This window comes from Schizophyllum commune (genome assembly GCF_000143185.2).
Source record: "Schizophyllum commune H4-8 unplaced genomic scaffold SCHCOscaffold_10, whole genome shotgun sequence".
Classification (NCBI taxonomy): Eukaryota; Fungi; Basidiomycota; class Agaricomycetes; order Agaricales; family Schizophyllaceae; genus Schizophyllum; species Schizophyllum commune.
This window is the reverse complement of record NW_026089547.1, coordinates 1,615,854-1,629,577: the sequence shown is the minus strand read 5'-3', so window position 1 is coordinate 1,629,577 and position 13,724 is coordinate 1,615,854. Positions and strand designations below refer to the sequence as shown.

At 58.4% G+C, this 13,724-nt stretch overlaps 8 protein-coding genes across 8 annotated transcripts; 6 read left to right on the top strand and 2 right to left on the bottom strand.

Moving 5' to 3' along the window:
* The first annotated feature begins 51 nt into the window (after positions 1 to 51).
* On the top strand, positions 52 to 1,181 carry SCHCODRAFT_02680536 (uncharacterized protein). The gene is made up of 2 exons (XM_003028515.2): positions 52 to 585; positions 636 to 1,181. Exons 1-2 carry the CDS (start codon positions 93 to 95, stop codon positions 764 to 766), a joined length of 624 nt encoding a protein of 207 aa, XP_003028561.1. The 5' UTR covers positions 52 to 92; the 3' UTR covers positions 767 to 1,181.
* Positions 1,182 to 2,397: 1,216 nt separating this feature from the next.
* On the bottom strand, positions 2,398 to 2,726 carry SCHCODRAFT_02637625 (uncharacterized protein; the record flags this gene model as incomplete). Its single annotated transcript, XM_050345981.1, has 3 exons — positions 2,664 to 2,726; positions 2,615 to 2,630; positions 2,398 to 2,552 (listed from the first exon to the last, which is right to left on the bottom strand). Exons 2-3 carry the CDS (start codon positions 2,628 to 2,630, stop codon positions 2,398 to 2,400), a joined length of 171 nt encoding a protein of 56 aa, XP_050198614.1. The 5' UTR covers positions 2,664 to 2,726.
* On the bottom strand, positions 2,429 to 3,521 carry SCHCODRAFT_0258159 (uncharacterized protein; the record flags this gene model as incomplete). Its single annotated transcript, XM_003028830.1, has 6 exons — positions 2,429 to 2,552; positions 2,615 to 2,832; positions 2,884 to 2,979; positions 3,038 to 3,249; positions 3,288 to 3,433; positions 3,499 to 3,521. The coding sequence occupies 5 exons, from the start codon at positions 3,519 to 3,521 to the stop codon at positions 2,620 to 2,622; spliced, it is 690 nt and encodes a 229-aa protein (XP_003028876.1). The 3' UTR covers positions 2,429 to 2,552; positions 2,615 to 2,619.
* Positions 3,522 to 3,921: 400 nt separating this feature from the next.
* On the top strand, positions 3,922 to 4,821 carry SCHCODRAFT_02513438 (uncharacterized protein; the record flags this gene model as incomplete). The annotated part of the gene is made up of 4 exons (XM_050343294.1): positions 3,922 to 4,236; positions 4,285 to 4,530; positions 4,587 to 4,637; positions 4,687 to 4,821. The coding sequence occupies 4 exons, from the start codon at positions 3,922 to 3,924 to the stop codon at positions 4,819 to 4,821; spliced, it is 747 nt and encodes a 248-aa protein (XP_050198613.1).
* A 667-nt stretch (positions 4,822 to 5,488) lies between these two features.
* SCHCODRAFT_02704675 (uncharacterized protein) lies at positions 5,489 to 6,506 on the top strand (the record flags this gene model as incomplete). Its single annotated transcript, XM_050346990.1, has 3 exons — positions 5,489 to 5,543; positions 5,728 to 6,020; positions 6,066 to 6,506. The coding sequence occupies 3 exons, from the start codon at positions 5,489 to 5,491 to the stop codon at positions 6,504 to 6,506; spliced, it is 789 nt and encodes a 262-aa protein (XP_050198612.1).
* Positions 6,507 to 8,454: 1,948 nt separating this feature from the next.
* SCHCODRAFT_02450714 (uncharacterized protein) lies at positions 8,455 to 9,551 on the top strand (the record flags this gene model as incomplete). Its single annotated transcript, XM_003028516.2, has 2 exons — positions 8,455 to 8,941; positions 8,989 to 9,551. Coding segments are annotated over 2 exons (1,050 nt in total), but the record flags the coding sequence as incomplete, so codon positions are not given.
* Positions 9,552 to 9,797: 246 nt separating this feature from the next.
* On the top strand, positions 9,798 to 11,628 carry SCHCODRAFT_02512614 (uncharacterized protein; the record flags this gene model as incomplete). Its single annotated transcript, XM_003028517.1, has 2 exons — positions 9,798 to 10,581; positions 11,282 to 11,628. The coding sequence occupies 2 exons, from the start codon at positions 9,798 to 9,800 to the stop codon at positions 11,626 to 11,628; spliced, it is 1,131 nt and encodes a 376-aa protein (XP_003028563.1).
* A 643-nt stretch (positions 11,629 to 12,271) lies between these two features.
* SCHCODRAFT_02637605 (uncharacterized protein) lies at positions 12,272 to 13,653 on the top strand. Its single transcript, XM_003028518.3, has 3 exons — positions 12,272 to 12,860; positions 12,922 to 13,212; positions 13,258 to 13,653. Exons 1-3 carry the CDS (start codon positions 12,306 to 12,308, stop codon positions 13,597 to 13,599), a joined length of 1,188 nt encoding a protein of 395 aa, XP_003028564.2. The 5' UTR covers positions 12,272 to 12,305; the 3' UTR covers positions 13,600 to 13,653.
* The last annotated feature ends 71 nt before the right edge of the window (positions 13,654 to 13,724 follow it).

Sequence of the window (13,724 nt, the reverse complement as noted above, 5' to 3'; positions counted from 1 at the left end):
AAGGCTGTGACGCAAAACGTGATCGAGTAGTCACGGCCTTGCTCGCCGTTGCCGGTCTCCGCCTCAGCCGGTCTTCCTTGCCTCTGCCCGCCATGTCTGACAACGGCAACAACGGGAACAATGGCAACAATGACGACAACAACCAGCAGTCCTCCTCCAACTCGCGGCAGTCGTCGTCCACCATCAAGATCCCCCAGACCGCTGCCGTGGGCGGTGTCACCATCACCCAGCCAAAAGTGACCGCGACGTCGTACTACAAAATCGCGGAGAACCAGATGATCACCTTTGGCTGGAATATGACCTCGGTCATTGCAACGCCGACGTCCATTACCGTCTCTGCAATCTGCGAGAACGGGAACACGTACCCGGTGGGAATTGTGGACGGTGACGCGACGGAGCTCGTTTGGGACATCTACTCGTACCAACAGCACAATCCCAACTCCCCGCTCGTTCCCGCGAGCTATACGCTGTCACTATGGGACGATCGTGGGCCCGACGCTGGTCAAAAGGCCGGGTACATGAAGCCGAACGGAGAGCTGGTCTTTGCGATGTACACGCCGGCGGACTATACGTCGATCAGTGACGGTGCGTTATCCTCTTCTGCTTGTACTACGGAGACTCATCCATTGTCATAGGCTGGAGATGTGGTGCATGCAACTCTTCACTCACCAATGCGGCGACCAATCCAGCATTCCTCGGCATTGTTGTCACTTTCGTCGTGATGCTCTTGTCTGGTATCCAGCTGCTTCGGGACCAGCGTCATTGAGGTGCAGGCTGGTGGCATACGTACTGGTTGGGAATGGACCTTGTGGGCCGTCGCTTTCGTTACCAGTTTCCGTTTCACCTCTACGTTTCCGTTCTGGCATTGGACATCGTTCCCTTACGTCCCACACGACATCGCATGGACTACTCTGGATAGGTACTCTTACGCATACTTATATTGCCCCGGTAATGTGGACGATGCAGCTGTATAGAGATGCAGGCTGCAATGTGTGTACTTCGTCTGCGAACATTCAGGTTCGTGACGACTTCGCGGCAACAGTCACTCCCAATGGCCATCGGAGAAAATGGCGTATGCTTCTGTTGTCTGGCCTCTCGAGATGCTTTTGAGGCAGAGAACAGAGGAAAGAGGACAAATAGTGCAGTCAAAAGTTGAACCAAATCTGATGGCATGATCCCACGCGTTTTCGCTGTGAGTCGCTCTGCACGCTCATCCTGCCGATGAGGACCAAAAAATCATCAACATAGGCAGAGCTGCCATGCCTCTCTGATCCGGGATGAAGTAGACATAAGGGAGGCATATTGAGAGTGCATGAAAGTAGCAATAGCATGATCCAGCGTGACGTGACTATCGTGACGGAGGTCACAACAGGAACAGTTCGCCCTTCGGCATCGCCGAATGCTCGGTCAAAAGTTCACAGGAACTTACAAAAATCAATGGACTTGCTGGGAATTGAACCCAGGACCTTGAGCCATTGCCCTGGTTCAATTCCTAACCGGCGCGGAGAACATTCGCTGGCGTGCCCCCCGAGCGCCAGCGAGGAAGAAAGGGGCACGCCAGAGAATGTTCGTAGCGGCCGGTTCTTGGACTTGTATTCTAATAGCCGGGGGGAAGCGTGCGAGAGGAACCAGGCGGAGCGATGGCGACTGAGCGCAGCGACCGTCGGTCGACCGGTGAGCATCCTTTCGCGGTGCGTGTGCGCATTCTTTCGCCCCGGCAGCGATGGGGACCGGTGCTATAGGTCAAGATGCAGCGGGTTTCGTGAAGGATTTGGGCCCCGAGCGAAGCGAGGCCCAAATTCCGAGCAAGCATTTTCTCGCGGAGCGATGGGGGGCAATCTCTCGCGGAGCGATTCCGACCGGGCGTTCTTTCGCGGAGCGATTCCGACTGGGCACTCTTTCGCGCAGCGACTGGTGGGCTATGGGCCGCCGAGCATTCTTTTGCGAAGCGATGAGGGGCCATTCTTTCGTGCAGTGATGGGGACCGGTGCCAGGTGAAGATGCAACTCGTCGCGCCGACACCAATCACGCTCACTGAGAAGCCAGGACCGGGTGAAAGTCACCCGCCGAGTCCCTAGTTATTCGGTGTAACAACAACCAGCTTGCGGTTGACAAACACCCGCCGTTTGGGATTGTGACCAGTGAATCGGTTGAATATCCGGACGGGTGAAAGCCTGCACTAGACTGGCTTACTTTCAACCGTAAGTCAACCGGTCGGAACGTCGAGAGCAGACCGGTTGCATGTCATCCGTTTTATGGGGGAAATGCTACATTGGTTGATGTTACCCGTCCCGCGGTTGGTTTATCTACCTGCATACCGGGTGAGACTCCCTTCGTGCAGTTCACCCGGCCCCTGGCGTAATTCCGCATGGTAACTCAGGCAATAGATGGTACCCGCTAGGTGGTGCAGTGTGAGCCGATAAGCGGAGGAGAGCATATACAACGCTTCATAGGATCTTCTACGCTACTATACATGGCGGGTTGTAGGAAATACGGAGGAACGGGACCCATGCGACTGAGCTCGTCAACTTGAATGTCGGTAGCCTCAGTAGCTGGGAGATGAAGGACAAGTATCAGTCCTACGCCAAGAGCGAGGGCATGGATGATTGCGCACCTGAATTACTGTCCATCCTGAGGCGCGTCGAGATCAGGTAGATTATCCTCCTCGTCCTCCTCCTCAGAGTCAGATGAGTCTGCGACATCCTTACCCGCTGCACGGGCCTTGCGCCGAAGGTATTTGCGTCGGTTGCGTGTGATGGTCTTGATCATCTCCGTTTGTGCCCAATCATCGGGAAACCTCTCAGTACAGAGGTACTTATGCTGCTGGCGCCCCTGCAAGGCACTTGAATACTTGGAAATCGTGAGATACGGGAGGGGACTTACCGCTTGGAGTACGTGGCTGATTTTCTCGGGGCTCTGACGCATATACTTCTTCCAGGGGTCAAGCCCGTACTTCCAGATGTTGAAGCGCACATCAGCCTAGAAGCCAGCAAGTCAACAATCGGGGCGGCGTGGGCGATCATCATGCATCACGCACCTGGATCCGCTTGTAGATCTCATCCTCGTCCTCCAAACCCATGGCACGCTGAAGATTGAACCCTTTCTTGCCTCCGCCAGCTTCACCATCGGGCTTCTTCAACTCGATGGGACGATTATTCGTCGTGGGGCGATTTTCCTTGTCACGGGCTGCGTTGGCGGCGGCCTCTAGCGCGGCGACCTGCGCTTGAAGCATCGAGTCAACGTCAGCCTCTAGGTTCATTCAGTAAGTGCAATTGAACATAACTCACCCCGCAGAGCCTGAATCTGTGCGTCTCTCTCATCCGACGCGTCAAGATTGGCTTGATCACTGGTGCTCTGATTGCCTCTCGGTGTGCCTTCGGTGAGCTCTTGATTGCTGCCCCGATTTCCTGACGAAAGTGGAGGTCGAGCAGCGCTTGACGGGTTCACAGACTGCTACGATCTGTCAGTCTATTGCCGAGCAGGCGATGATTGTCGTACCTGGGCTTGACGCTGTCCGGCATTGTTAGGTGCGCGTGCTTGCCCAGTTGGTGGAGAGCCTTGCTCTGGAGGAGATACCTGGCCAGACGGAGACGTTAGACCCGTTGTAGGTGCGCCTGCCGTCTTTTGCTTGTCTTTCTTCTGACTGCCCTTCTTTCGTTTCTGGCGCTTTTTCGCCTGCGGATCCTCTGACGGAGGGCCCTCAGCCGTGGCCAGGTTCCGTTTGCTTCTGCGCGGTTCGGGTTCGGGTGTGTTTCCCATGCAGAGCAAGAATACGAGAGGCGATGGAGAGGTGCGTCGGAAGTCCTCGGAGAGAAATTGCGAATTTCGATCGGGAGACCTGAATTTGTGGCCACGTTTGTCGTGCATGGGGCTGCGACTAACCTCACGCTCTCTCCATATCTCTCCTTGTCACCTACGCGCATGTCAAAGTACTGCGAGTGCTCAGACCCCCTCTTAGAAGCCGCAGGACTGCCCAAATGTGACGTTCATCCCGATATGCATTTCTTTCCTCGGCGCATTCCTGCCATCCGACGCAGCGTTACTGTTCAACACCACGATGCCACCCTTTTGAATGACCCTGACCCGCGCACGATACACGTTGGAGCTGCCGACCGTTGGTTAGGCGGCCGCGGAATGGACCAAACACCGATCTCTCCATTGAGCCATGCCGTATGGCATCGGAAGGATGTACGGCCAGGCGAGGTGCTGTGCTGCTTTGAGCGTGAACAAATACTGGTGCGTTGACAGTAATTTAGGTCTCTGCTATCCCTGATATGCACTCAGCTCAAGAATACTCAGTCCGGGGGCAGTAAATCTGTATTCTTCACACTCTACTGCACGATCACCCCCGGCAAGCACGATACACGCAACCATCTCTTCCCCTCACGCTTCATCTTTGAGACTTACCACTGTGGACTCGATTGGCATGCCCCGAAGTGGGCTAGCTGGCCTACCTCTTGCTACGAGTTCGTCGATTCGGCGCTGATCGTTGCGGTCATGATCTACGGACTCATGTCAAAGGGCGGTGCGGTACGTGTATCTTAAACGTCCAATTGATATATCTTTCATCTTACCAACCTTGCTAGATGACCGTTAGTGGTGCAGACGAGCGATGGGAGCCCTTGATATGGCTTTGCGTGGGTGGGCTCAAGTACTGCCTGTACATTGCTAATCGTGTTTTCACAGACCCGAGGCACTTCTTACACCATATCTTTCCCCACTCTCGTACAACTGGCGCACCGTGTATGGAGAGAAGACGACGAAGCCTGGGAATCAGCGTTGAGGGCGCAAGTCATCGGAGTTCTGCTTCCAACCAGGTAGAACTTCCTAGTAATTATCACTGGCAGTACCCCCTTCAACAAATATAGCTGCCTATGACTCCCGTTATCCTCTGTTCGAAGTGAGAAGGCATGCCATTGTCGAGATAGATGCGAGACGAGTGCCGAACGCGTGCTGTCACCTCGCGTGACGCCGTGACACGACGACTTACTCCCTCCCATCACCACCCAGCTGAGCTGCAAGAGCTGCGCTGCAGGCGCACCTGTGGCAGTGTCTACCTCGTTGGTGGGGTCATTCCAGCAGCGCTCTCAAGTAACTGGGTGGACCTCTCGTCATGGACTTTGCACTCAACACGCACCGCTCGATCTCATATCGCTGCAAGACGTGCAATGACCTTCCATCACGGCAGGTGAGTCCCCACACCTTTTTCCAAGTATGTTTATAGCTCTAATTCGCCCAGCAGATCCCATGACGGAAGCGTAACTAGTGCCACTCACACCTCAATTCCACTCTTCCCAACCCCTCCAAACCCGGCGGTCGCCTCATTGTCGGGACCTGCCCTGTGCCACGTTGGCATCGTGAGGCCGCACGATGTTCCAGTCAAGTCTCTGCGCTTTGTCATACGCGTCTCTCGCCATCTTCTGTTCTCTCCCGCGATCCGCCGCTGCGCGCTGAGCGATAACACCCTCACCGCCCTCAATCACCGTTCATGACCAGCCACTCGCCCGTGCGCAATCACAAGCGCCCCACGCCGCAGAATCCAGGTGAGCCCTTTGTTTCCCGTCTGACGTCGCATCCGCGCGTACTCGATGGTCCGAGATCACACCCGCGAAGCGGGGATCGAGCGAGAGTCTGTTTTTCCCTTTTGAGTGACCTTTCATGTCCTGCCGACTCTATACGCGCTCTTACGCAACGCCCTACTCGCGAGCTGACCGGATCGATGTCTAGGTGTAGCCTTTCTGCAAGCACACGAGCGCTCTGCGTCCCCATCCGTGCGCGACAGGCAGGCGCGATCTGCGAAGGCGCAGTCTATTGCCCATTATGCAAGGCTACCCAAGCCCCGGCGGACAGCCCTCCAATCCGAGCCCGACGATGGGCGCGGGCCCGACCATCGGCGCGGCACCCCAGTTCCAGTCAAATCCCACCCAGATCCAGAGGCTACTTCCCACCCCGCCACACCCCTCGACCAGAATGGCGTCCCCCAACCACCACCGCCCCAGCATAGCAACAGCATGCCGAATGTCCACAATGCGCGCGGTGTCATCCACCCAATCCCCACTCGGTAGTCCTACGGGCAGGCCGGCAACGATTGTCAACATCTCCAGATGACGCCCGGGCTCGAGGCGGACATCCAGCGCGCGCACGACATGCAGCAGCTCGCGTACGGTACAGCCCCGGCGACCTCGTTCTCCTTCCCAAGAGAGTCGTACATGAAGGACCCCGCGGTCGAGCGGCTGCGCACCTCGGAGCGACACAATCCCCGGCAGGGCGCACTCAGTCTCGAGCCGCACGGGCACGGTGGGAGCCATCAGGGTTCGCCGTCGTCGACCAAGCAGCCCATGATGCCGCCCGAGCGATGCGGCTCGCCTGCCTTTGTCACGCCGATGAGCTCTCCTGGCGAGCAGAGCGCGGCGTATCGCCCGGAGTACTTGCCCAATGGGCTGTCAACGCCCTCGCGGCACAACACTGTGACAGGCGCACCCGTCGCCGAGACGCGGCCCATGTAGACGATCTCGAATCAGCAGACGCACCGCTGCAAACACACGGGCGGACATCAGACCGCTCGCTGCCCATGCAAGAGGAAGACCATGACTGTGACGACGACGACAACAGTGGCTCACCCACACCGTCGTCTGACCTCCATCCCGAAGGCAACCAGAGCCGCTCATCCGGCACAAGCCGCATGCGCCGGGGTGATGAGAGCATGCTCATTGGTCAAGACAGTGAGAAGGGCCTAATGAACGAGGACGAGTACACGCCACAGTCGCCCGCTCAGGACCTTCCCGAGCACACGCCATACGGTCCTCACCAGCACGGCGGCGACCCGGTCCGCGGCCGCGCTCGCACGGGCGCCACCGACCTCCTCGGTCTCCAAGGCCTCGACGGCATGGTCTCCGACCCGCAGGCCAACGGCGGGAGCAACCCTTCGCAGTACATGGACAGGCGGCACGCGCCTAAGCCGCAGTACCACACCTTCCCCGCGACCTTCGACCCGCGCACCACTGCTGCGCGCTTCTACATTCCCTCGACCGACGACGGCTCCTTCCTCGTCGACGGGCCCACCACCGCCTCCCTCCAGGCTATCCTCTCCTCTCCCCGGCCCGACGCGCCCATCCCGCCCACGCCGCACAGCCAGACCGCCGCGCCCTCCCCCTCGCCGCTCATCAACGCCAACGCGCGCGCCGTGTACGAGAAGGACCTGATGTCGTTCAGCCCCATCGTCCCCGCGGGCTCGCCCTACCCGTACCCCTTCACGCACGTGCGCCGCGCCGTACGTCGCGCCGCCCGACCCCAACCACCCCGCGGCGATCCAGGAGCAGCTCGCGCGCCAGTTGCAGGTGTATGCGCAGAACGACCAGGACGCGTTCTCGACGACGGAGACGATGAGCAGCACGCCGTTCCAGGGCGCCGGCTTCTTGCCGTGGGCGCTCCTGCACACGACGCGGCTGCTGGGCGGCCGGCTCCCGCCCCAGAGCGTGCAGAGCAGCCCGAGCCACGAGCCCATACCGCCGCCGCCTCAGGGCGTGGGTGTGCGCCGGCGCCCGCGCGAGGACGAACCGCCGGTCCCGAAGGTGCCGCGCAAGCCGCCGCCGCGGGTAGCTAGCACCCAGCCGCGCGAGACGAGCCCCGAGCCCTCGTCCTCTTCGGGCGAGGAAATCGCCGGGGAATCAACCGCGGCCTCCCCTCGCATGCCCGACTTTCGAGTGGGAGCGGAGGCGCCTCGCCCCCACCTGCGAGAGAGCGCTCCCGCACGCCCGGTTTTCGAGAGAGGGTACCCGCGCGCCCCCTTGCACGCCCGCCTTGCTCGCTCGGCGCACCCTCCTTCAAGAGAGCTGGCCCTTTGCCCTCCTTTGAGGGAGCGTTATATGCCCAACTCTTCGAGAGCGATTCCGCACGCCCGACTTTTGAGAGCAATTGCTGACTATTCCGGCACCGATGGTCCGGTGAGTCCGGCGACTCGCTCGCGCCGCCTCGTCTCGCTCTTGACGAGTTGGCTCTGCACCACCCAGCCCATGTCTGGTTCCATATAGTCCATATGTTGGCCCTGCTCACGCACCCAATAGCGCCGTCGGGGAAGCAAAATCATATGTGGGAGATAGGCGAGGCGAGGAAAGAAGGAAGGGTGATGAGGACAGGGAGAGGAGGGGAGGGTGGGGAAAGCAAGAACCTTCCACCTTGTGATAGCTCATGTACCATAAACATAAGAATCCATGTTGTTTCCTTCCTGATAAACCAGGACCTGCTCTCACGTGACTTTGCCTTGGACTGACACGAAAAGCATTTGCAATCGTCCTTCATCTTCTCAACACTTGTCTTTCGCGGTGGCTCTCCCATCCAAAGCTCACTCCATTCATGGGTCCCAAGCGACGTGAGGCGAAGCATATCTGCAGCTGTGGGTGCAATAAATATGTCACCAACCGCGTCGAGCGAAATCACCTTGGCGCCAACCCCCCGATGAAGGTCAAGATCTCGCGCTTCGCCCGGCAGCTTTTTGGTGGCGGGAGCGGATCCTCTGGTCAACCTACCACTCATCTACCTGGGCCCCCCAGTGATCTTCCATCATCATCATCAACTCCGGATGACCTCAACCACGCTCCGTCGCCCACTCGTCCATCTTCCACCCAGTCTTCGATGGTACAAGATGTCGATGCGGGACTGTCCGTTGATCACGAAGAGGCCACGGACCAGCTGACGACAACCGATCTGCCTACAACCGAGCCTATACGGCAGCGATACCCTATCATTGAGGTGGTGGAGGATGATGAGCCCACAACAGTCTTTGGCTTCGGGGAGGATGAGTGGATAGAAGGACAGGATGACGAGATCCCCCAGGATGAGTCGAACCCTGTGGAGGACGGCTGGAACTGGGATGAGGCACGCTACGACCCCGATGACGAGTACGACTTTGATGAAGTCCTGATGAGGGAACTTATGGACTTTCGTGCGTCAATCGCTTTTGCATCTGTGATTTTGCTGATCGCGTTGCAGGAGAGGAGCTGTCTGACCATGACATTGCCCTGCTGCGCCATTTTGCTCTGAAGAACACAACAGAAATGACGGAGGCCACCTTCGAAAAGCTGCGATTCGCCTTCCCCGAGTCGAATGTTGCCTCGTACAAGGTTACACGTCGCAGGGCCGCTTTCCTTGCCAAGTTTCAGCCCGTACCCTACGACTGCTGTGTCAACTCCTGCTGCTGCTATACCGGACCACACGCCGACAAGCAGAAATGCCCCTTCTGCAATGCCGATCGGCTAGACGCAAACGGAAACCCTCGCCGGCGATTCACATACATCCCCCTCATACCCCGACTCCGTACCTTCTATGGCAACCTCGGCATGATCGACAAGCTACGCTATCGCCACAACTTCACGTGCGAACCCGACTACGTCCAGGATGTCATGGACGGTTCTCACTACCGTACTCTGCGTAGTCAGCACGTCTCTGTCGAAGGCCAGACATTCACCCACAAGTATTTTGACGATGAGCACGATATAGCCCTCGGACTCTCAACGGATGGCTTCGCTCCTTTCAAGCGCCGCAAGAAGACTTGCTGGCCGCTCCTCGTCTTCAACTATAATCTGCCACCCGAGCTACGGTGCTTGCTAGAGCACGTGCTGTGTGTGGGCGTCATCCCCGGTCCAAACAAGCCCAAAGACTTTGACTCGTACCTCTGGCCCTTGGTGGAGGAGTTGATACGTCTGGCGGGTGGCGTTCCAGCCTACGACTCTGCGACAAAGCAGAAGTTTATGCTCCGGTCATACTTGATCCTGGCGTTTGGCGACATCCCCGCAGTCTCCATGATCATGAACATGAAGGGGCACAATGGCCTGCATCCTTGTCGCATGTGCAGCATCAAGGGCCTGCGTATACCTGGTCGCGACCGCGTCACCACGCACTACGTGCCTCTAGACCGCACGCGCCATCCCTCCACAAGAGCAGATCCTACCGCGACGAAGTCCTATGATCCAGCCCATCTCCCTTCACGCTCGCATGTGCAGATCCTTCAGCAAGGCCGCGCTGTACAGCTGGCTCCCTCGCAGGCGGCTGCAGACCGACTGTCCAAGAGCACCGGCGTGAAGGGGGTTTCAATCCTATATCAACTCCCCTCCATCCAGTTTCCCACCTCCTTTCCCTACGACTTCATGCACCTCATCTTCGAGAACGTTATCAAGAACCTAATCAAGCTCTGGACGGGTGATTACAAGGATATCCCCGAAGGAACCGGCGACTATCAGTTCGAGCGCACGGCCTGGGATGCCATCGGTGCAGCCACTGGCGCTTCTGGGGACACCATACCAGGTGTTTTCGGCGCCCGTCCACCCGATATCGCTCAGGACAACACTAGCTCCACTGCCGACACTTGGTCCTTCTGGATCCTCCATATCGGCCCCGCCCTCCTTTCGTCACGCTTTAAACGCCCCGTATATTACTCTCATTTCATCTCCTTCGTCCGCCTGGTCAACTCGTGCATGAAGTTCAAGATATCACGTCAGGAGCTCGACCTAGTACGCCAAGGCTTTCGGGATTGGGTTGTTACATTTGAGAAGTGCGTGTTCCTTCTCTTTCGCTCCTTCCTGTCTTGTCAACAACTCATCACTGTTACCTAGGCTCTACTACCAGCACGATCCCCTCCGCATAGCCACATGCCCGGTCACCATACATGCCCTTCTCCACATCGCTGACAGCATCGAACAGATGGGGCCGGTGTGGACGTACTGGGCGTTTACAATGGAGCGCTTTTGTGGGCGCGTGCAGCGCGCGATACACAGCCGTAGGTTCCCTTGGGCGAACATCGATGTCCACCTTACCGCGATGGCGCAAATTAATCAACTCAAGCTGCTTTACGGCCCAAAGATCGCACAGGAGCTGTCATTGACGGCGCCACCGAAAGAGCGCGTCGAGGGAGAGTTCAGGCATCCATCTTGTGAGTGGCTCTTTCAAGTACTTTTCTCACCTAACCGATTCGTCCCAGACCCGACGTGCGCGCTCTTACCGCCCATGCGACGTGCTCCCATCGACAGCTCCCAGCTGGACAAGATCTGCGTACACCTTCAGACACGGTACAATGCAGATGCGGCCGATGTGCGGCAGCGCATCAACATCGACTCGATTCGTCAATATGGCCGTGTCCGTGTTCTCAATGGTGGTGATGACATGCGCGCGTCAGAGCTTGTCCCGCTAGCCAGTGACCGGCGTGATGCGACGTGGGTCAAGGTGCGAGGTACCATCCTGCCAGCGATGACCCTACTTACTCTCCTCCTACAGTATGACCTACTTGTAGATCGCAATAAGCACCGGCGTCGCGCGCCCGAAATCCTCGTGCCCAAGTCGTTCTTCGGGCAACTCATGAACATCTACGTCGTTGAGGTTTTGGCTTCACCTCAACTCCACCTCACTGAACCAGAAACCGTGATACTCGCTCGCATCCACTCATGCACGCCATGCAATACGAATAGTCTGGGCCAACTGTACTACAAGGACATGGGGAGGTACGAAGTTGTGGACATTCACACTGTGCAGTGCTTGGTTGGACGTGTCCCGCGCCGGTGGCCAAACCCGGATCTGTACGCTATCTTGGATCGCAGTAGCGACCTGAATCATTCCCTTTACATACCAGACACAAACTAATTGATTTACGCTACTTTGAAAGTCCAATACACTGACGGAACGCGCTTGTACGTACGAGGACAAAGAGGGGGAAAGTCAACCGCTAACCAGGGTGTGCCTTCGTCGGGAACGTACCAGTTGACATTCTCCAGATCACTTTTCACCCATTTAGCAACCGCTGATCCGATACCCAGTGATACCTCACCGAAAAACGGATGAGCGTCACCCGGTATCGGGGTCACAGTGGCTGCCCTCGCCGTGGGTATCACTGCGCGGGCTGGTCTTTCGACTCGCGTCGCCGTCGCATCCCGTCGCATCTCATCTCGCCCCCAACCAAGCTCACCTAACGTCCAGCACTCCAGCTTTTCACCAACACCCTCGCCCTCGCCACCGTTGACGCGGTCGTCGACGAGCATCCGCCCGCCGCGATGCTCGCCATCAATTCTTCTTATTTAGCTTCCCGCTGCTTCTTCCGTCGATCACTACTGACAGCGCTCGCCCCGCCCTCTCTCTCCCTCGCCGCCGCGGCGATTGTGTGATAGCGGGGGAGGCCTCGAGGACGTGCGCTTGGGTGCGAGGGTGCGGGCACGGCGACGGGCGGGCGGGTCCAGGGACTCGCGCGCGCCGCCGCCGATCCTTGTGGTCGGATTCCTGGCAATTAGCGAGTCCAGCGATTCCTAGCTATTATGGCATATAACATGTCGAGGGAACTGGCGCGCGCGCACGCCCCTCTCATGTCTTCCTTCTCCCCTCGGCACCAACGCTTTCTTGAGCGCCTCAACGCGCTTCTCGACGACCCGCTCGCGCCGCTTCCAAAAAAGCAGCAGGCGGCGTTCAACAAGCAGCTCAAGGAGCGGCTCGCCATCGTCAAGGCCTACGCCGGAGCTGCCACCCCGCGGCGCTCGAAGGGCGTGCATCGAGCCCGGGCCTCCGCCTCCGCCGCCACCGCCACCGCCAATTCTGCTGTCGACACCGCCCAGGCCCGGCTTGACGCCATCCTTGAGCTCGAGCCCGGCCAGCGCGACATGGCAGATACCTGGCGCATTGCCCTCCGTCCGCCGCCACAGGTCAGCCGCCGTGAGGCCGAGGACGCCGCGATCGGCAGACTCTTGCAAGGAATCGAACTCCACCGGCCCGGCACTTGGCGCAAGTCGGCCCCGCACCTGAACGAGCGCCACCACGCACTACAGGCGCACGCCAAGCTCCAGACGTACTATGGGGACGACGGCAGCCGGCTCGTCCAGTTGCACAGTGTGAGTGTGCGTCCGTCATCTCGTCTCACACGCTCACCTCTCTCTCTCTCTCCCTCCCTAGCGCATCTCGTCCGGCGAGACCGCCGGCGACCTCAGCTCTTTTTACACCCGGCTCGACATTCAGCTCGACACGCTCGAGTTTGGGCTTCGCTGGCTCGCCATCGGCGCATCGTCGTCCAATGGCGGGCGCTCCATCGTCAAGGAAGAGTTTTATCGCAACGCGTATCTCGCCGAGTTTCCCGCCGCCGACAGGAACACCGTCCAGCAAGACCCAGAGTTTGCGCGCTGGAAGAAGAACGTGATGGGCTCGGTCGTCAGCGGCAGGAACAGACTCGTTCAGGTCTATCTCAAGGTGAGTCGACTTTTGCGCACTCTTCCTGCCGCTAATATCCCGCAGTTTGGTTTCCTCATTCTCATCGACCCCTTCTGGGACGCGCGCAAGCTGTACAACAACGCCCGGACGAGCCAGTTTCCCACCCTTGTCGCCCTCCTCTTGGACCAACACAAGGCATCACGTTTGCCCTCTAATCAGACCGTTGCCAGTTTCCTCACCAGTCTCAACTCGACATACCGCGACCGTGCTCAGGACCTGTACACGCTCGAACGCGAGCTGTTTGGCGCGGCGGAGGAGGTGCCCGTGGATGAGGGAGAGGAGGAGGAGGAGGAGGAGGAGGAGGAGGAGGAGGAGGACGACGACGACGACGAAGTAGTGTTTGAGCTCCCTCTGTACCAAGATTAGGCCCATGCAATGCATGGACAAAACATATCGATCATGTTGAACTTTTGCCACGTCATGTTTGTGCCTCGGTCCCGAGTTTTGATCCGTTGTGCGAATCCCGTCGCCAATTCCTAACAATTCGTCCC